General features: G+C 43.7%; 1 protein-coding gene and 1 non-coding gene across 3 annotated transcripts in view; both read right to left on the bottom strand.

The window, feature by feature from the left end:
• Positions 1-21,161, bottom strand: part of TSNAXIP1 (translin associated factor X interacting protein 1) — a 59,460-nt gene extending 38,299 nt beyond the window's left edge. For both annotated transcript variants that reach the window (XM_056526288.1, XM_056526289.1), the window contains exons 1-6: positions 21,040-21,161; positions 15,884-15,971; positions 14,776-14,888; positions 10,646-10,769; positions 7,042-7,135; positions 243-439 (exon numbers count right to left, since the gene is read on the bottom strand). In XM_056526288.1, the coding sequence (XP_056382263.1) occupies positions 243-439; positions 7,042-7,135; positions 10,646-10,769; positions 14,776-14,888; positions 15,884-15,971; positions 21,040-21,089 (666 nt within the window). In that variant the 5' untranslated portion in view covers positions 21,090-21,161. The remainder of the gene's footprint in view (positions 1-242; positions 440-7,041; positions 7,136-10,645; positions 10,770-14,775; positions 14,889-15,883; positions 15,972-21,039) is intronic.
• LOC130277950 (U2 spliceosomal RNA) lies at positions 14,123-14,317 on the bottom strand. Its single transcript, XR_008845647.1, has one exon. It is a non-coding gene; the product is annotated as a U2 spliceosomal RNA (small nuclear RNA).
• Positions 21,162-21,458: the final 297 nt, after the last annotated feature.

The following is a 21,458-nucleotide window of genomic DNA, read 5'->3' as shown; positions in this document are numbered from 1 at the left end:
ATGTGGGCCTGAAAACCTGCCCACAAAATAGTCCCCTGACCCCAACTCCCAAATTACAGTCAAGATCCAGGTTTCCTACACTAGTCCCTACCTTTTGACCTAGGAAAGGCTGTATGTCGCCATACTGCTCAATTGGCATTGTTTCTGTTCTGGAGAACCCCATTTAACATCTCATGTATCATCTACATAAATCCCCCCAATGAACGTATTGAATTATTACAGGGAAAAAAAATTAAAATAACCTGAGCCTGTAAAGAGATCTTCTCTTCTTTTAGTTTATCAATCACTTGTAAAAGACTAAGTTTTTCCATTTGTAGAGTTTTTACTTCAAGTCTTTCTTTTTCATAAATTTCCTGAATCTTCTTGTCACATCGTTCAGAAACAGAAACAAGCATGGCCTTCAAGGGCTCCAGTGATCGGATCCGTTCTCTTTGGTGAGCTGTAAAACAGTCAACAACATGTTAGCATTTCAGAAATGAAGCATCGCGGACAAACTTTAAAGGGGTACTCTTTTTTTTTTTTTTTTTTTTTTTTTTAAATCAACTGGTGCCAGAAAGTTAAACAGATTTGTAAATTACTTCTAATAATAAAATCTTAATCCTTCCAATACATTTTATGGGCTGTATAATACAAAGGAAATGCCTTTCTTTTTGGATTTCTCTGATGTCACGACCACGGTGCTCTCTGCTGACCATTTTAGGAACTGTCCAGAGCAGCATATGTTTGCTATGGGGATTTTCTCCTGCTCTGGACAGTTCCAAAAATGGACAGCAGAGGTCAGCAGAGAGCACTGTGGTCGTGACTTCAGAGAAATCCAAAAAGAAAAAGCATTTCTTCTGTAGTATACAGCCCCTAAAAAGTACTGGAAGGATTAAGATTTTTTTAATAGAAGTAATTTACAAATCTGTTTAACTTTCTGGCACCAGTTGACAAAAAAAAAAAAAAAAAAGTTTTCCACGGGACTACCCCTTTAATGATACAACATGATCCACACTGATCACGCACATATCTAGTACTGTGCTTCTCAAACTTTTGGTATCTCTCTGCTCTCCAGTCCACTCTAAATGCAGCAGACAACTTGTCTTCATCTCCAGCCATTACACTTATGCCCTCACCCTGTGTCAGTCACTACATTGGTTTCCTATTTAGTCCAGAATACAGTACAAAATCCTCAGTCTCACCCACACAGCTCTCCACAGTGCTGCACCTCTCTACATCTCCTCCTTCATCTCCGTCTACCCTTCTACACAGTCTCTCCGCTCTAAAACATCTAGAACTCAAGCCTCTCACTTCTATTTCCAAGACTTTGCTTGTGCTCCACCAGTTCCCTGGAATACAACACCCCAAACCCTCCGACTTAATCACAGTATTAAACATGCCCTGAAGAAACATCTCTTCGTGCAGGCCTATAACATTCCCTAAGTGGTCTTTCCTACTAAAACTTTGCCCCCTTTTGAGACTATTGTGTCATGGAGACAAGTGCTATATTCGGCAGTCTCCCCCTACGCTATCTGCACTTCAGACATTGAACGATTAGTAGGTGACTGGTTCACCTACCTTCATGAAAGCTACCCTGTTTATTAAACTTGGCTGGGCCATTGTACCGATAAAGCACTTTCTGGCTTTTTGTCTCAACCCCATTCCTCATAGTCTGTAGGGCCCTCACTCCTGCTGATTGTGTAATATTGTAATGTCTGATACTGGTCTTTACTTGTATATATCATTCACAATATGGAACATTTATTCTGCCACAACGTTAAAGAATATATAACTACTGCAGTCAGCACTAGAGGTAAGTGTCGTCAGTCAGAATTTCATAATTTGATATGGACATTTTATAATTTTTCAAATAAATCTGGCATGCAGAACTTACTTCTGTAAATGGCGATATTGCCAGGGGAAGTGGCACCTGACTAAAATTAATGCCAGGAAAATGTCTGAGTAGGAGCTGCTCTGGCGAATAGTGGTGGTTGTGAGCAAGAAACCCGATTTATGACTTTTTCTTATCCCTATGAGGGATATTAAAGAAGACACAGCTCCTATATGGAAGGTAAGGTGCTTTGGACCTCAGCATCAGAAAACAAAGCTTAAAGGGGTACTCCACTGCTCAGCGTTTGGAACAAACTCTTCCGAACGCCAGTGTCAGGAGCTCGTAACGTCATATCCCCGCCCCCTCATGGCGTCACGCCCCACCCCCTCAATGCAAGTCTATGGGAGGGGGCGTGACAGCCGTCACGCCCCCTCCCATAGACTTGCATTGAGGGGGCGGGGCGTCACGCCATGAGGAGGCAAAGCTATGACGTCACGAGCTCTCAGCGCCGTCTCCAGCGTTCGGAACAGTTTGTTCCAAACGTTGAGCAGCGGAGTACCCCTTTAACACAATGAAAATATATAATAAAAATAAGCACAGAATTTTGTACTTGTCTACAGTAAAACCAAAATTATTTTTACACTTTAGAATTGTTACCATGACAAATGTAATCTCTTGGTAGAACACTGTAAACCGTAATCCAAAATGTTGTATTATGGTATACAGTATTTCCCATTGGGCCTGTTTTATGCATTCACTGTAGAGGCGAATATACACATTACAATAATGTAGGTTCAAGAGGTCCATTATGATCTACTTGCTAATAATTCCCTGAGGAGTCTTCCAACTAACACAGATGAACAAATGAATTGCTAAACCTCAAATGAGACAAACAAAACATAAGGGTCCCTGAAGGACCATTGATTTATACTGTATTCACTTTAGACTGCAGTACACACTAGGACTTCAGAGGAAGCTATGTTATTATGTAGAAGATACAGAAATATTAAAGTTGTTACATAATAATCCTTATAGAGGCCATACAGTTCTCACATTTTGTAATACAGTAGTGTAGGTATAGTGGTTGCAGTGGTCCCAAAACCTGTTAACCCCACTCCTACACTATTTTAAAATTAATCTTATTTTTTCATGTATTAAAACTAAATAAAACACAAATGTATATGCTATGCATACATCCCCATAATCTTGATTTGAACAATAATGTATGAATGTTGTTAGGCTCAGTGGCCACTGTTAAAACTTCGGGATTTTAGTACTTTTTATTCAATTTAGCTCAATAAATGAAAAAAAAAAAAATAAATAAAATATATATATATATATATATATATATATATATATATATATATATATATATATTTTTAACAAAAAAAAATAAAGCGATTCACTAAGGACACAGCCAATTTTGGCCTTTAGGAAACAGACTATTTCATTTATGCATTTTTGTTTTTCCTCCTCACGAGCCATCACCATTATTTTTCCATCCACAGACCCATATGAGTGCTTGTTTTTTGCACAAACAATTGTACTTTGTGATTACTTCACTAATGTTACCATAAAATGTACGGCACAACCAATACAAATAATATTTAAGTGGGGAAATTTAAAAGAAAACCGCAGTTTTTAAAATTTTAGAGGATTTTGTTTTTATGCTGTACACTGTCATTATGAAAAACTTTTTATATTTTGTAGTACTACTGATAAGATTACTTTTTTAAACATACATTTATTTAAAAAAAAAATTAATTTTACAAAATAATCAAGAATGAAAATAGCCACCACTAGGGGTCATCTGTCTTTATGCAGACAGACTACTCTGTATTTTGCAGCATACTGGATACCGGCCGTAAAGCATGTTGGTATCCAGTATAGGAGATCACTGCTGCACCACTACAGCCTTCAACTGTTCCTAAACTACAACTCCCATGATGGGTGCTGTAGTTTTACAACAGCTGGGGTACAATCTTTGTAAAATTGTTTTAGAGCTGTGTATTCTCCAGCTCTGTGCCTCCAGCTCTTGCAAAAATACAGACAAAGGATTTGTGGGCATGCTGGGAGTTGTAGTTTTGCAACAGCTAAATGCATCACTGCTCTAACACAGTGCTTTATAAACACTGCAGCTCCGGCTGTTGCAATGAAAAAGTACAACTCCCAGCATGCTTGAACAGCCAAAGCTTTCTGACTCCTTAATGACAAAGAAGCTGATCAGACATCCAGGAGTCTGTGAAAGCTGGATGACACCCATAGTGACAGCTATGTTGATTAGCATCCAGCTTTACTAGGAACAGATAGAGAATGTATGAATAAAAACTACTATGCAGTGATTTGCAGACTGTCAGGCTGCTCCCAGACTCAAACCGGCCGGCTCCCAGCTGAGTCTTGTAGCTGAGGGCCGGCGTTAATAGCCGCGGCCGGCTATCAACTCTTTAGATCGCCACTGTCAAAGCTGATAGCATCTAAAAGGTACCTTTAACTGCTCCCTGGACTAAAAGTGTAAAAAAAATATATAAAAAAAAAAATGTAAAAACACACACATTAACCCCTTCCTTATTAAAAGTTTAAATCACCCCCCTTTTCCCAAATTTCATATAAAAAATATATAAACATAATAAAAATAAACATATGTGGCATCACTGGATGCGTAAATGTCCAAATTATAAAAATATAAGGTTAATTAAACCGCACGGTCAATTGCATACACGTAAAAGAATTTCAAAATCCAAAATTGCGTATTTTTGGTCACTTTATATACCCTAAAAATGTTTATAAAAAGTGATCAAAAAGTCTGATCAAAACAATCATGATACCAATAAAGACTTCAGATCACGGCGCGAAAAATGAGCCCTCATACCACCCCGTATGCGGAAAAATAAAAAAGTTATAGGGATCAGAATAGGTCAATTTTAAATATACTAATTTTGATGCATGTAGTTATCATTTTTTTAAAGTAGTAAAATAAAGAAAACCTATATAAATTTGGTATCATTGTAAGCGTATGAACCCAGAGAATATATGGTGTAATTTTAAAGGAGTACTCTAGTGCAGAGTATTCCTGCTCCGTTCTGCCCGGGCTGCAAAATAAATGAAAATGAACCATCACTCCCTGGGTTCCCGCGGAGCGCCACTACAGCTGTTCGGTCCTCCAGTCCATCTCCTTCATACTTCTGGGTGTAACGAAGCATCACATGGCGCTCAGCCTATCGCCGGCCGAGGCTGAACATCGCATCGGCCGGCGATAGGCTGAGCGCCATGTGACGCTTCGTTACACCCGGAAGTATGAAGAGGGTGGACCGGAGGACCGAACAGCTGTAGTGGCGCTCCGCGGGAACCCAGGGAGGTGAGTGATGGTTCATTTTCATTTATTTTGCAGCCCGGGCAGAACGGAGCAGGAATACTCTGCACTAGAGTACTCCTTTAAGTGCACTGTGTACAATCGGAAGACCTCAAAAGTTACAAAATGGTGTTTTTGTTTTCCAATTTTGCCCCAAAAATATTTTTTTTCTGAGTTTGCCGTAAATTATGTGGTGAAATAATTGATGTCATTACAAAGTACAATTGGTGGCGCAAAAAAAAAGCCCTTATATGAGTCTGTAGGTGCAAAATTTAAAGCGGTTTTTAGGAGGTGATGAGGAAAAAATGAAAATGCAAAAACAGAAAAACCCGTGGTCCTTAAGGGGTTAAAATGAAACCCATGTTTGCATGGTTTACTATTATTGTACTGCTTTTTAAAAAGTTAACCATTTTTAAACAAAATAAGTATGTTTTTCTCATTTTTATGACTTTATTATTATTATTATTATTTTTTTAAGTTTTCGCAAGTCACCGTAATGGATCATTAACATTACTATAGGAGACCATTTACAGCATCTTTTAATAGCTAATACTGTTCAGTGCTATGCATACAATATTGTTCAGTGCATGCATGATCCCTGATGTCTGTCATTACCGGCAGGTCCCTGGATGTACGTGCTGATGCCCTGGTATTTAACGCACCAGGAAGTATATTTAAAGTAGATGTCCGGTGCTCACTTTTCTTATTTTATCCGTTCCGGGCTGAAAAATAAAAGAAAACACACTTTCTCTTACCTGCCTAGGCTCCCCCGGGTGCTTCAGTACAGGTGTTCGGTCCCCGGGCTGTATTCTTCTTACTTCCTGTTAGCCCGGCACGTCACACGGAGCTTCAACCTATCACCGGCCGCAGCGATGTCCCGCCTCGGCCAGTGATAGGCTGAAGCTCCGTGTGACGTGCCGGGCTAACAGGAAGTAAGAAGAATACAGCCCCGGGAACGAACACCTGTACCGGAGCACCGGGGGAGCGTAGGCAGGCAAGAGAAAGCTTATTTTCTTTTTTTTTTGCAGCCTGGAATGGATACAATAAGAAAAGTGAGCACCGGACATGTCCTTTAAGTCCATTGGGGGAGATTTATCAAAACCTGTGCAGAGGAAAAGTCGACCAGTTGTCGATAGCAACCAATCAGATCGCTGCTCTTTAAATTTTTTAAAAGGCCTCAGAAAAATAAAAGAAGCAATCTGATTGGTTGCTATGGGCAACTGGTCAACTTTTCCTCAGCACAGGTCTTGATGAATCTCCCCCATTGTCCTTAAGGGGTTAAAAGATGACCAGAGGCCTGTTTTAGTAGTCCTCAAGAATTCCTGTAGTAGCCATAAAATATAACTGTTCTGGAACATTTTTACGTATAACTCTGTGTTGCGCCGTCCCTCTGTTATTCTTACTAGAAATGTATGACTAAATAGTCAAGTGGGTGTTACCTACACACTTTGGCATTGTCAGTTTTCATTGGATAGTGTCAGGCAGTGCTGGGACACACCATCCAGTTGATATTTTAGTTATCCATTTCTAGTAAGAATAAACAGATCAATGGTATGGTACAGAGTTAAATGATAAAATAATCCAGAAGTGTCACTTACTAAAGGAGACAAGTTAGGATTTACCACAGGTCATTTTCTGATCACACATTCCGTTTAATCGCACACCTAGGGATTATTTGGCTTATTTTCATATTATCTGCCTATAATCTTCCCTATAATCCCTTTAATTCTGGAATAAAATATAGAAGTGCCTCTAAACACAGGGGAGTTATATTATGCAGAAAGTTAAGAATAGAAATAAATATTTTATTTGAAAAGGCTAATATATGTATGGAATATATGTATGCAGGAAAACAAAAATTAAATGGAATAATCATACTCACCGAGAGTGACCTCATACTCATTTTTAATGGCGCAAAGCAATGGTTTGTAAGTCTTAAAATCCTCCATGAAATAATCAAAGACATCTCTGTACGGCTAAAAAGGGAACATAAAGAAAGGCTTGAATTCTTGTCTAGTTTACATCTCTTAACCATGAAAGAAAGGTTTCATTCAGACAGGAATACTGGGCCTGTAATTATGGCGCCAAAAATCTCAGCTCAGTAGAACTGCAGGAGAGTGTTACATCTAGAATATAGAAAGTTAAAGGGGTATTTCTTTCAGCCTTTTAGCCCATATTGGCAAGTTATAATACCGTATAATATGCTTTCTTTTACCCCTGTGCTTCATTTTGTCCCATTTTCGTGCACAGGACCCACACCTGGAAGTGCTATAGTGCAAGTCTTTCTATTTTACTGTTGTCTTTGACCTTGACCTTGACGTGAGCGAACGTCAATACGAGGCCGACGCCCCTAGCTGTACAGCACTTAACTGGGGGCGGGACATCTCTACTTCCTGCTCTCGCATTGCTGGCCCGGCCGGCCAACAGGCCGAGCTGCTGAACCGGAATAGGGGCAGGAGGACAGCCCGGCACAACAAGCACCGACTCTGCAATTGCTTGGTTTGCCTGTCCTGTAGCGATGGGCCTGAACAAATGCACGGCAAGGCAGTGCAGCATGTAGGTGATAGAGCCTCAAAGCACATCCGGCACAGCCTACCGTATATACTCGAGTATAAGCCGAGTTTTTCAGCACGATTTTTCGTGCTGAAAACACCTCCCTCGGCTTATACTCGAGTGTACTCCCCCACCCGCAGTGGTCTTCAACCTGCGGACCTCCAGAGGTTTCAAAACTACAACTCCCAGCAAGCGCGGGCAGCCATCGGCTGTTCGGGCTTGCTGGGAGTTGTAGTTTTGAAACCTCCGGAGGTCCGCAGGTTGAAGACCACTGCGGCCTTCGACATCATCCAGCCCCCTCTCACCCCCTTTAGTTCTGTACAGTACTCACCTCCGCTCGGCGCTGGTCCGGTGCTGCAGGACTGTCCGGAGAGGAGGTGGTCCGGTGGGATAGTGGTTCCGGGCTGCTATCTTCACCGGGGAGGCCTCTTCTAAGAGCTTCGGGCCCGGCCCCAGAATAGTCACGTTGCCTTGACAACGACGCAGTGGTACGTTCATTGCCAACGTACTTCTGCGTCATTGTCAAGGCAACGCCTCTATTCCGGGCCGGAAGCGCGGAGAAGATGCGCCCCCGGTGAAGATAGCAGCCCGCCGGACCACCAGACCACCTCCTCTCCGGACAGTCCTGCAGGACCGGACCAGCGCCGAGCGGAGGTGAGTACTCAGAACTAAAGGGGGGTGAGAGGGGGCTGGATGATGTTGAAGGCCGCAGTGGTCTTCAACCTGCGGACCTCCGGAGGTTTCAAAACTACAACTCCCAGCAAGCCCGGACAGCCGATGGCTGCCCGGGCTTGCTGGGAGTTGTAGTTTTGAAACCTCTGGAGGTCCGCAGGTTGAAGACCACTGAGGGCGGATGATGAGAAGAGGATGATGAAGGGGGGGTGTGGGATAATGACAAGAGGATGATGAAGGGGGGGTGTGGGATGATAAGGGGATGATGAAGGGGGGTGGGATGATGAAGGGGGGTGGGGATGATGACAAGGGGATGATGAAGGGGGGTGTGTGGGATGATTACAAGGGGATGATGAAGGGGGGTGGGGATGATGACAAGGGGATGATGAAGGGGGGGGGGGTGTGGGATGATGACAAGGGGATGATGAAGGGGGGTGGGGATGATGAAGGGGGGATGTGTGGGATGATGACAAGGGGATGATGAAGGGGGGATGTGTGGGATGATGACAAGGGGATGTATGGGATGATGACAAGGGGATGATGACAGGTGATGATGATGAGGGTCTGGATGATGACAGGCGGTGATGATGATGAGGATGTTAATGACGGGTCTGGATGATGTATTTCCCACCCTAGGCTTATACTCGAGTCAATAACTTTTCCTGGGATTTTGGGTTGAAATTAGGGGTCTCGGCTTATACTTGGGTCGGCTTATACTCGAGTATATACGGTATGTTTCCCAGCATTCCATGCAGCCAGATCCATGTGGGTCATGTGCATGAAAAAGGGATAAAGCATCACACGGAAGCATATAACACAGTATTATAACTTGGCATCAAGGGCTCAAAGGTTGAAGAAAAAAAACTGAAATAACCCGTTAAACATGAGAAGACACTAACCCACGTTGGAATGAATCCATAATAAAATATCTACAAAAAATATTTATCTTTTCTTGTGACAACACTGAAGAGATGATGCTCTGCTACAATGTAAATTAGTGAGAGCACAGCCTGTATAAGGTACATGCACACGCGCAGATTTTCAGCGTATTTTACGCTGCGGATCCGCTGGTGAAGGCCCGCTCTTTGCTGTCTTTACATGTGCCTGCTCGTAGTGGCAATACACCGCTACCAGCAGGCACACTGCGATGTGCGAGTCGCAGTATACTCGCACATCATGGGAGCTCTCTGCCTAGCTCGGAGCAGGGAGAGTGGCCGCGATGTGCGAGTACGCCGCGCACATCGCTGCAGTGTGTCTGCTCATAGCGGCGTATTGCCGCTACCAGCAGGTACATGTAAAGACAGCATAGAGCGGGCCTTCACCAGTGGATCCGCAGCCAAATACGCTGTGAAAATCCACGCATGTGAACGTACCCTAACAGTGTTTAATGTTGTGTCCCCTTAAACAACACACATAACAATACACAGCCATTAATGTCTAAACCTTGGCAACAAAAGTGAGTACAAGTGAAAATGGTGAAATTAGACTCTTCCCTGTGTCGTGTTAGTGTTACAAGGTCTAAGGAGTAAATGGGGAGTACGTGTCCTAAATTTGGTGTTATCGCTCTCATAATCTCTGAAACTAATCACTGGAATTTCAACATGTAGGGCCGAGCACTGAGACCCCGAGCAATCAAAACTTTTGACATCTCTGTTTAATATGTAAAAGGTTTTTCAAGTGAAGCTAACACTTTAAAAAGTAAGAAAAAAGTTTAAAAGGGTACTTCAGCCAAAAGAATGTATCACCCATCCACTGGTAGGAGTTTTCAAAGAGACATTACTAAGGTCCACTATTCCAAAGATAGGATTCCAAGTTACATTTCTCTCCTATCCAGTGAACATTTCTCTCCTATCCAGTTAAATGACTGGAATGAACCTTTTACTCAACTAATTCACTCTGTCCTACTTCCCTCTTGTATTCCATATGATTTTTTAGTGCCCTATTATCAGTTCTCCTATGTGGGGGCAGCATACAAGAGATGAGCATATGCTGTGTTCAGAGATACACCACTTTCTATTATATGATTTAGTGTTTTATTGTAAAAAGTTGTTTATACACTGCTAGAACTCACAGAGACAGTGACCGAGAAGGGAAAGACGGTAATAAACTGCCTGCCTTTACTCTTCACCGGCACTATTTCCGTACAGCTGCAGGCTCAAGAAGGATGTTTAGGAACGTCCTTACAGAGTCAGCCAGACGTTTTAAGACATTCAGTGGTGTCAGTTATAGCTATACTGACATGTAGCCATTCTGTAACTGACCTGTAACCTTAGTTCCTGAGAAATTACTTTGGCTGAATCCAGAGATTGAAGTTCTCTTCTCAAGTAGGACTCAAGTTTTTCCAGATACCGTGGCTTGGACACGGTGACATTTTCTTTGCCTGACCTGTAAAATGGAGCAATAATTAAAATTGTGCTTACAAGAAAACCAAGGTTATTTACACGTAACCATCTTCCTTTACAATGCCAGTAACAATCATTTCCGCAGTAATGATACCCAAATTAAATGTCCCCAAAAATAGTTTTTAACTTTTTTTTTTGTGTCCACTCCACATGGCCACCTGTCACACTTCCACAAAGTTGGGCCAGGAAGGAGGTGAAAATGAGACTGTACAATCCCGCCCATAACCTGATATTCACTCTCACTATTAAAATTAAGTTCCTGCCCAAGTGACGATTCCCTGAATTGTCAGACAAACAACAAACCCTCATATCTGGGGAAGGGTGTACCAAGAAACTGTAAAAAAGGTGTGAGATCAGGGCATCTTAATCTATTTAAAGGGGTATTCCGGCCTTAGACATCTTATCCCCTATCCAGTCTGTGCCTGGCACTGCTCCCGAGGCATGATGTCACGGCCATGCCCCCTCACGACACCATGCCCCCTCCATTCATGTTTATGGGAGGGGGCGTGACTGCCGTCACGCCCCCTCCCATAGACATGAATGGAGGGGGCATGGTGTCATGCGGTGGCGTGGCCATGACGTCATGTCTTAATCTCGGGAGCAGCACCCGGTACAGAATGCCGGGGGCTGCACAGAGATTGTGGGGTCCCAGCGGTGGGACTCCTGCGATCAGACATATTGTCTAAGGCCGGAATACCCATTTAATGAAAGTAAAAAAAAAAAAAGAAAAAGATTGAGCCTGGGGTGAAATAATCATGGTTGCCATAACTATTTATTTCTCTTTCTCCACATTTCTCTTCTGCTCCAGGATTCTCTGCTCGTTGCACCCATATTCTTAAGCTGCCAAGCATGAAGAAATAGGGGCATATTTATTCATTCACTTTTCCAAGGGGATTTAAGAAATTAAATCTGAGCTCTTAATGTTGCTATTGGCAACAAAGAAAATTTTTCATTTAGACAACTTTGTTGAATGAGGCCCATAGTGCCCTGTTGGCAGTGCCTACAACAAAAAAAGGCATAGGGATTGTGAGTGGTGTGTGTATGAAAAAAAGGTCTTTGAACTCTGGTTTAGGGTCTAATCAATCAGTAAGTTAGGTATTTGGTTTCCGAATTCATTTTGGTGTCTGGTTTTGGGACTAAATTTATTTTAAAGTCTGGAGCATGATTTTTTTTTGGGGTCTGGTCTTGTGTTTCAATTTTTTTGTGGTCTGGTCTGGGGTCTAAATCAGTCACCATATAGTGGTTTTAATGGTCTTCATAAAGTAGTAATTGTATGGTGGTATTAATCGCTTACTAAATGGTGGTAATATTTGGTCATGAAACTGGTTTTAACCAGACACTATATGGTGGTAATACTTAGTGTTTTAATATGGTGTTATTATCTGTCAGTAAATGTAAGTACTATACAGTCACTATATAGCAGTATTAAACAGTCATTGTGTGATGGTATTATTCATTCATTGCATGTATTACTTCGTCTAATGGCTAATAGGGGACAAATATTTAAAGGGTAACTCATTAAAATGTATTTTTTCTATTGCACTCCAAAAAAGATTTCTAATATATTTTGCTTAAAAAAATGAAGTTTTCTATGTTTTATTTGTGCTTAAAAAAGCTCAAGAGCACATTTTCCCCCAACTCATACATAGACTTTGGACCAGAGTCCAAACACAGGAAGTGCCGCCTGGAGTGCTGAGGGGGGGGGGGGGGGGGGTCCAGCCTCATCCAATCATAGCTCCTCTCATACTTAACTGCCATATGCTGTTGGTTGGACAACCCCCCCCCCTTCCTCAGCACTCCGGGCTGCACTTTCTGTATTTGGACCTCGGTCCTAAGTCTGTGTATAAGTTGGGGAAAATGTGCGCTTTTATAAGCACAAATAAAACATAGAAAACTTATTTACCATAAGGAGTGCAATAGCAAAAATTAGTTTTAATGGGAGTGACCCTTTAAGGATACAGATTCCACAATACAGAACACAACTTTGAGGGATTACAGCCCACTCTACTAAACATAGACACTGCTGACCATGTTAACTCTCATTCTACTAGGATGAAAAGTGCACGAGAATAGTAATTGAATGCAATAGGACAAACCCAACAAAAAAAAATATTGCACTTAAATGGAAAATTTACTTTGTTTGTTTTTTTACATGCATCACATCTATTGTCTATATTTGGATGTATTCTTTATCAGCCCCTGAAACGGTGTTCACATGAGGCGTTCAGCTGTCCCACAGCAATTTTTACCACAATTTTTGCAGTTAATAGCAGAAATAAATAGCAGTGGTACCGCTAACTCAATGCCGCGTGTGAACACAGTCTTTTTTTTTTATAATTTGCATCTTTCCATTCTTAGCCTGTGTTGGCCCCATGCTATTGGGTCAGAAGAATTTGCGCAGGCTCTATTCTCCAGAGGAAGTATATTGTTAGGAGTGGGGAATTGCACCAGCTGTTATGGAAAGGAAACTGAAACAAACAACAGGATCTTCTACTCAGGATAATAGGAGGTTAATTTTGTTCTTTGCTATTGTCTATGCCACTTAGAATATATGACAAGATGCACATGGTAAACTGCATTTCTCCTTTAAGATATGGATTAACAGTTGATGGGTCTGACCCCTGGGGTGCTGCCACCCTTTATTTTGCTGACTGTGTAGGAGAGATGAATATATTCAACGTACCGTACCTTTTTATAATTTTTAGATTTCTATAATTTTTGTTTTCTCTCTTTGAAGCCATGTCCCTTCTTTTTTTTTTTTTTTTTTTTTAAGAGTCAAGGAACGTGCTCTCGAATCACCCAAAGTGCAAGAAAAAGTGCAAAACGTGTTACACTAAAAAAACGTGCACAAAGGATGCGGTCTATGGTAAGCCCTTCTCCTCCAGACCAAAAGGTACCTGCAAGGTTCCAGGTTCAATGCCCCAAAGGTATCTGCCCGCACAGCTGTTAACATTTGGTACCCTGCCCATGCAGGAATACCAGGGGTTTTTGCAGGCAGGTGTGGAACCTAATGGCCGCACACACCTCCCCTAGACCGCTAGGAGGGACACCCAGAAGGGCTACCGCATCCTAACAATCCTGTGACACAGTGACAAAAATAAATAAATGTGAATGTACGCAGATATACTGCCCGGACATCCAGCCGGATCTATAAAAATTTCTCTGATCCTAGCCAGAAGGCCGGGAATCAAGAGGCGAGTGCCACAAGGTGAAGAGTTCATGGTGCCAGTGCTTCCACTCAGTGAGCCAGTACACCCAATGAGTTTCGGCACCTCGGGGTCACCACTCCCCGAGGCACTAAAGTACATCGGCTCTAGACCCTCCCAGCCTCATGGCGAGACCCGGAGGGAACAAGTCACATCAGGGCAGCAGTTGAGCTGATTCCTCAAAACCAGCCCTGGTACACCTGTCCCCTCCATGCAGCACCCCTCCTCACCAGCTCTACACCAGTGATGCCCGATCCAATACTGAAATGAACACTGATAAGAACAGATACTGCACATGATCTTAGCCAAAAGGCCGAGAAGCGCCATATGCCATGTCCCTTCTTATTAGCCTACCCATGTCTTGACCACATGCTGCTCCTTTCCAAAAAATGCCAGCAAATGGACACTGTCCGTTAACCTCCTCCACTGAAACGCAGTGAGCGAGTTTCCTGTATGTTATACAACACTTTCTTCCATCATTTGTGAATGTCCTGCACATCCAGTTAAATAGCGCAAGTGCAGTGCATTTCAGTCAGGGAGGCGGGTGGCCCTTTTCTGGACAGAAGTAGTTTGCAAATGGAACAAAATGCTTCCCAAACATTTATCTTTCCCACATACTATATTTGTAAACACAATACATCATTATATATTAGTAAGCTGCATACATTCATCTTTCCCACATATTTGTAAACATAATACATAAAATAGCTGACCGCTTCAATTCCCAGAAAACCCTTTTATTGGTTTACTAGTTAACTTGAGCATGCATACTATTCTACTTACCTGGTACCGCGTGTATCAGATTCTGAACATGGTTTGTGCTTCTGAGTGATGGTCTGTCCTGCTCCGTATGCCGGCCAGGTAGAAAGATTACCAATTGCTGAATTTAAAAGATTCTACATGAAGGTAAATTTAAATACATAATGTAAATGCTTAATTGTAAGAGTATTAGGACAAAATGCAAGATTTACAGAAAAAATGGCCGTGAATTCATGAGCTGGGCGTGACCATGAAGTCACGAGCCTCCGCCCCGCATCGCCAGTCATCGCCAGATGTCTGGGGTGCCACAGCCGAGATCGCGGGGATCCCCAGCGGCGGGACCCTCGCAATCAGACATCATATCCCCTATCCTTTGGATAGGGGATAAGATGTCTAGGGGCAGAGTACCCCTTTAAGTTCAATGTATCTGTGTTAAAGGGGAACTCCACACCCTTAAACATCTTATCCCCTATCCAAAGGATAGGGGATAAGATGTCAGATCGCCAGTGTCCCGCTGCTGGTCCGTCACACCCCGTCCCATAGACTTGCATTGAAGGGGCGGGGCGTGACATCACATGGGGCGGAGTCGTGACGTCACACTCGTCTGCCATTGTTGTCGGGATCCAAAGCCTCCAGCGTTGCCAGTGTGAGGTGGAAGCCGTACAGGTGGGTGCTGCTGCCGAGATCCCGGGGGTCACCAGCAGCAGGACCCCGGCGATCCGACATCTTATCCCCTATCCTTTGGATAGGGGATAAGATGTCTAGGGGTGGGGAGTACCCCTTTAATTTGGTTTAGAGGATCTCTATATCTTGTTTACATACTGAGACACAAGTCTATGGCCACAGCTGGAAACCCTTTCTGTGCAATTTATGGGCGTCCAATATCTTGTATGGTACAAACTGAGGGAGGAGGTGGGAGATTTAAAAGCTAGAAATTAAAAAACGGAGCTTCCTAAAATAGCATCAAGCCTGTCCTCGGTGTGATTAACGGCCCACATCATTGTCTGCTCTCTAAACAGACGCAATGCGTTATATATGGTAAAAGTTAATGATTGGTTCCCTTTAACTGGGTAAAATATCTCATATAGTACCTTACTGGTCTTTTTTCTTTTCTATTTGACATCATACTTACTTTGTTGATGCCGGGTTGGACAAAAGAATATATATTAGATGTGTCTTCTTGATCACTTCTTGATGTGGGAATTGCAGGAAATTGCAGCCTTCAGGTAAAGAACAGAATGGATTACTACATGAATTAGGGCTGCACGATATGGGGAAAATGTGCGATTGCAATTTTGGGCCTAAATATTGCAATTTCGATATGCGAAGTGATATAATAAATAAATGGTGAAATCCCGCCATTTCATGTCCAATGTCCTCCATTTTACAACTATCCACTCATTTTATGCACACAGCCCATTTTACATCTCTCCATTTAATTTCTCTCTCCCCCTGTCACATTCTCCCATCACATTTTCACCTCTTCCCCCCTGCCACAACCCCCCACCCCCGTCACATTCCCCCTGCCACATTCTACCCCCATATTCAATCCCCCCCCTCCCCCTGCCACATTCCCCCCCTTGTCACATTCTCTCCCCACTTGTCATATTCTCCCCCCATCGTCACATTCCCCCCCTCTGCCACATCCCCCCCTGTCACATTCCCCCCTGTCACATTCTCCCCCCTGTCACAATCTTCCTTCCATGTCACATTCTCCCCGTCACATATCCCCCTGTCACAACCCCACCCACATTCTTGTCCTGCAGCAATACACTGGGTTTCCCGGGCGGTTTTCAAATCTCCAACCGGATCCCGGAAACCCAGTGTGTTTGCTGCCAAAAAAGACCTTTCACCATAAGCCAATCACTGGCTTGACATATGACACTGCTGTGGCCAGTGATTGGCTGAAAAGGTCCTACAAGTTGAATGGTGAAGAGAAGACACCGGACCGCACAGGGGGAACCAGCATCTGCAGGGATTGGGAGTAGGTGAGCAGAAGGTTTTTTTTATTTTTCTCCCTGCGCCCTTTTACTTAGCTCAGTGTTTTTCAACCAGGATGTCCCCATCTGTTGTGAAACTACTACTCCCAGCATGCCTGGACAGCCTTTGCCGGTCTGGGCATACTAGGAGAGTTGTAGTTTTGCCACAACTGGATGCACCCTGGTTGGGAAACACGGACTTTTAGTATATAAATTTGTTTTTACCCGCTCTGGCCGGACCCCTCCTGCAGCAGAACATGTGAGCCGGCCCAAGCAGGTATTCGCAAGTTTTCCCTGGGGGCCGTATCGCTATATCGCAAAAAGCTAAAATCGCGATTCGATTGCTTTTGAGATATATTGTGCAGCCCTAACATGAATGGGTAAACTTGCATTAAAGGGGTACTCCCCCCCCTAAACATCTTATCCCCTATCCAAGGGTAGGTGATAAGATGTCTGATCGCTGGGGTCCCGCCGCTAGGATCTCCCTGCTGCACCTGGCGTTCGTTCAGAGCGTCGGGTGCAGTGCCGGAGGCTCGAGACATCACGGCCGTGCACCGCTCATGATGTTACGGCCACACCTCCTCAATGCAAGTATATGGAAAGGGGTGTGACGGCCATCACGCCCCCTCCCATAGACTTGCATTGAGGGGGCATGGCCGTGACATTACCAGCCTCCGCCTCGCATCGTCAGTCGTCTGATCTGCGCACCGGATGTCTGGGGTGCTGCAGCCAAGGTCGTGGGGGTCTGCAGCGATCAGACATCTTATCCCCTATCCTTTGGATAGGGGATAAGATGTCTAGGGGCGGAGTATCCCATTAAGCACAAACAAGCCAGTCCCCTATATTGCACGGGCTGTAGGGACAGGTGAAGCCATGTATGGCCTGAGCTGTGTTGTATGGTTATATGTAATGGCCCTACAGGTTCAATAGATCGGCTGTTAAGGACAATGATCACTGCTTTAAGGCTGGAGAACTACAATAAACTTGTTGTGTCACAGTATTACCCCAATGTTATCCATCATTAGGAGCTCATTGGTTCCATCCAATCAGTTCTCTCTTTTTCCTATATTGTTTGCTTAGCTAATATTAACACATATTGTCAATCATTCTGCTGTTATGGGTTTCCCCCCCCCCCCCCTCTAAACCAGGAAGTTGAAATGTAAAAATCCGTATTTTTCGCCATGTCTCCTTGCTACTGACAGATGGATTGTAGGTCACAGACGGATTATTCAAGATTATATCTACAAAGAATAGGTCAGGCTTAAGTACTCCCAATGCATTACACAATTTTAGTGAAACTAAAAAGAGCATTTTTTTGCAGTAAAAGGTCATTAGTGTTCAATTATGTTAATTTATTTTTTAGAACAAGCGGGTGATACTGTGATGGTGATAAAGAGAACGGTGATCTATTGATAAACTAGAGACGATTTCCCAAATGCAGTTTTCATGCAGCTTTTGATGCTCTTTTTGGATTGGATTGTAAAATAGTAGAATTCTTTACTATACGCGTCTTGATTTGGCTTGAAAAAAAAAACATCAAAATAGCATGCGTGAAAGCACGCTAGAAATTCTCAACTTATAAAGTGATGGCATATTGCTATAGGAACCTCACCAATAAGTAGAATAAGGCTACAAGATCGATTTTTTAACTATTGAGTGACAGCTGCCATCCAAACTAAGTCAACATTGTAGATAAGGGAATAAGATGTATGATCTCAGGGGTCGTGCTGCTGGGGACGTCACACCACGCCCCTCCATTCATGTCTATGGGAGGGGGCGTGGCAGCTGTCACGCCCCTTCCCATAGACATGAATGGAGGGGGCGTAGCGACCCTAGGGGGCATGGCCGTGACGTCACGTCCCCGTCTCTGAGGCAGAGCCCGGTACAGAATGCCGGGGGCTGCACCGAGATTGCGGGGGTCCTCAGCGGCTGGATCCCCAGCATATTTTACGCTGCAGAACCGCCGCTGAAGGACCGCTGTATGGTGCCTTTACATGTGCCTGCTCGAAGCGGCAATACGCCGCCATGAGCAGAAGCACTGAAGCGATGTGTAGGGTATAAAAGAAAACTGTACCATTCTTGAAGCTAATGATGGTTGCCAAAAGTCTTAAAGGGTAAGTCTCATGCATTAAAACTTATCCCCTATGCGAAGGATAGGGGATACGTTTTTAGATCGTGGGGGGTCCGAGCGCTGGGGCCCCCCTGATCTCCTCTACGGAGCCCCTGTGCTAAATTTCGTAGGGAACCATTAAAAAATAAAAAAGATACAGTAGTGATGGGATAAATTGTATCTAACTAAATTAATCTTTTTTATAACAACATTTATTTTTATTTTTAAAAGAGTGATCAATTTATGTGGGCGGGCAGGGCACTAAAAATGTAGCCGACAATTATAAAAAATGTAGTGTGTGTGTGTTTTACATTTTTTTGTCTTTATTTTTAAATTTTTTTAGGTAATACTAAATACTAATTGACAGATCACCCTGGTCCGTTGCGATCCTCCTGTATAATGTATAGATGTGGCCGGCCGCTCTTCTATTGTCCCCTGCACTGCCGTATATATACACCTATTCATATTTCCCGCAGAGCTGTGATTGGCCAGATGGTTCCAGCCAATCACAACTCTCTGTGGGATATATGAATATGTGTATATATACGTCAGTGCAGGAGATCATAGAAGAGCGGCCGCTGCATCTATACATTATACAGGAGGATCACAGCGGGTGTCAGGAGTGACATCCGCTGTGATCTTTCCTTAACTGCAGGTACTTCTACTCCCAACATGGAGCGCACTCCATGTAGTATCTGCATTAATAGACAGATCGCAATAGGTTTCAGAAATTATACTCGCTGCAATCTGTCTATTAATGCAGGTACTACAGCTCCCAGCATGGTGCAGAGTGTGCTCCATGTTGGGAGGAGTAGTACCTGCAATTAAGGACAGATCACAGTGGGTATCACTCCTGACACGCAATACAATCGTTCCTGTCTATTGCATAGATGTGGAGCGGCTCTATACAGCGCTCGCATCTCTGCACTATACTCCGGCCAGTGATATGATTAGAACTTTGCTCATTCATACTTGCCTCAGAGCTGTGATTGGCTGCAACCATCCGGCCAATCACAGCTCTGGGCAGAAAATATCACTGGCCGGAGTATAGTGCAGAGATACGAGCGCTGTATAGAGCCGCTCCATATCTCTGCTAAATTATGGACAATTGCATCGCGCGATATGTCTATTAGTACAGGTACTACTACTCCCAGCATGGAACAGTGTGTTCCATGCTGGGAGTAGAAGTACTACCTACAAAATTTAAAAAATAGAGAAAAAAAGTGAAACACACATTATTAAAAAATTCAAATTTCGTTATAAAAAATATTAATTCCATTAAATAAATTTTTTTCCATCACTACTGAATCCTTTTATTTAATTTTTTTGGTACCCAACAAATTTTGGGTACCAAAACAAACGCCAAAGGGGCCAAAAATGCAATTTCCACTCAAAATGCAAAAAACGCAAAAAAAATTAAAAAAAAAACAGAAAAAAACACCAAACACAGGAAAATGCTGTCCCGTGTTTTCGGGCAACAAAACCAAGTAGAAACTTAGCCTTAGACTATAGACTATTCGGAGACGCATTTGCTGGAAATCCCTTGCAGAGCATTGTCCAGATCAATATCTGGTCAGATTTGAAGAAACCATAAAATTTAAGAACATATCCTGCCGCCTGGACCAAAATTAGAGGTAGACTTTGATAAAATAGTGCAGCGGTCTACACCAGTGGTCTCCAACCTGCGGACCTTCAGATGTTGCAAAACTACAACTCCCAGCATGCCCGGACAGACGTTGGCTGTCCGGACATGCTGGGAGTTGTAGTTTTGCAACATCTGGAGGTCCGCAGGTTGGAGACCACTGGTCTACACTATTCTGTCCTGTTATCCTCAATGAATACATCTGAAATGAAGCCCAAATGACACATTAGGGCAGTGTTTCCCAACCAGGGTGCCTCCAGCTGTTGCAAAACTACAACTCCCATCATTCCTGGACAGCCTATGGCTGCACAATGATGACTGCAGATGAACCACTGAGGGGTTTGTATAGGGAGGAGCCGTATACAGGTATAGCAGTCACCATGACAAGTGTTCCCCAGGGATCCACTATATAGGATATAACACACAGCGCACAACTCCTGGTGCCTCTATCTGACCTATATGGCTGATACATAGAGATCAGTCGCAGCTGCTGTTTCCCCCGAGGTGACACCTGATCTGTCGCTTCCGTTCACACATGTAGACAGCTCTTGCGGTACCTAGTGCGCGGCAGCAGGGGCGGCAGCACGGTCACCACGCCAGGCTCCATGGCTCCGAATACAGGCGGCTGCAGTGAGTCTACCGGGGGTTACCACGGCAACCGAGGACGCGCTAAGTGGGCGGGGCTCAGTGCTGCAGGCTAACGAGTGGGGAGGTGCGGATAGGAATCCCTGTGCTGGAGAAGGTGTGTACAGGAGCCGGGGCTGTCAGCTAGGAAAACATTTCAGCTTTATGCCTAACTGCCAGGCACAGTGCCCTAAAGCAGTGCCAGCCATAGCGCCCTAAAGCAGTGCCAGCCACAGTGCCCTAAAGCAATGCCAGCCACAGTGCCCTAAACAGTGCCAGCCACAGCGCCCTAAAGCAATGCCAGCCACAGTGCCCTAAAGCAATGCCAGCCACAGTGCCCTAAACAGTGCCA

The sequence above is a fragment of the Hyla sarda genome, chromosome 6 (genome assembly GCF_029499605.1).
Source record: "Hyla sarda isolate aHylSar1 chromosome 6, aHylSar1.hap1, whole genome shotgun sequence".
Lineage (NCBI taxonomy): Eukaryota > Metazoa > Chordata > Amphibia > Anura > Hylidae > Hyla > Hyla sarda.
The sequence above is the reverse complement of the archived record's forward strand: the minus strand, read 5'-3'. Positions and strand labels throughout refer to the sequence as shown.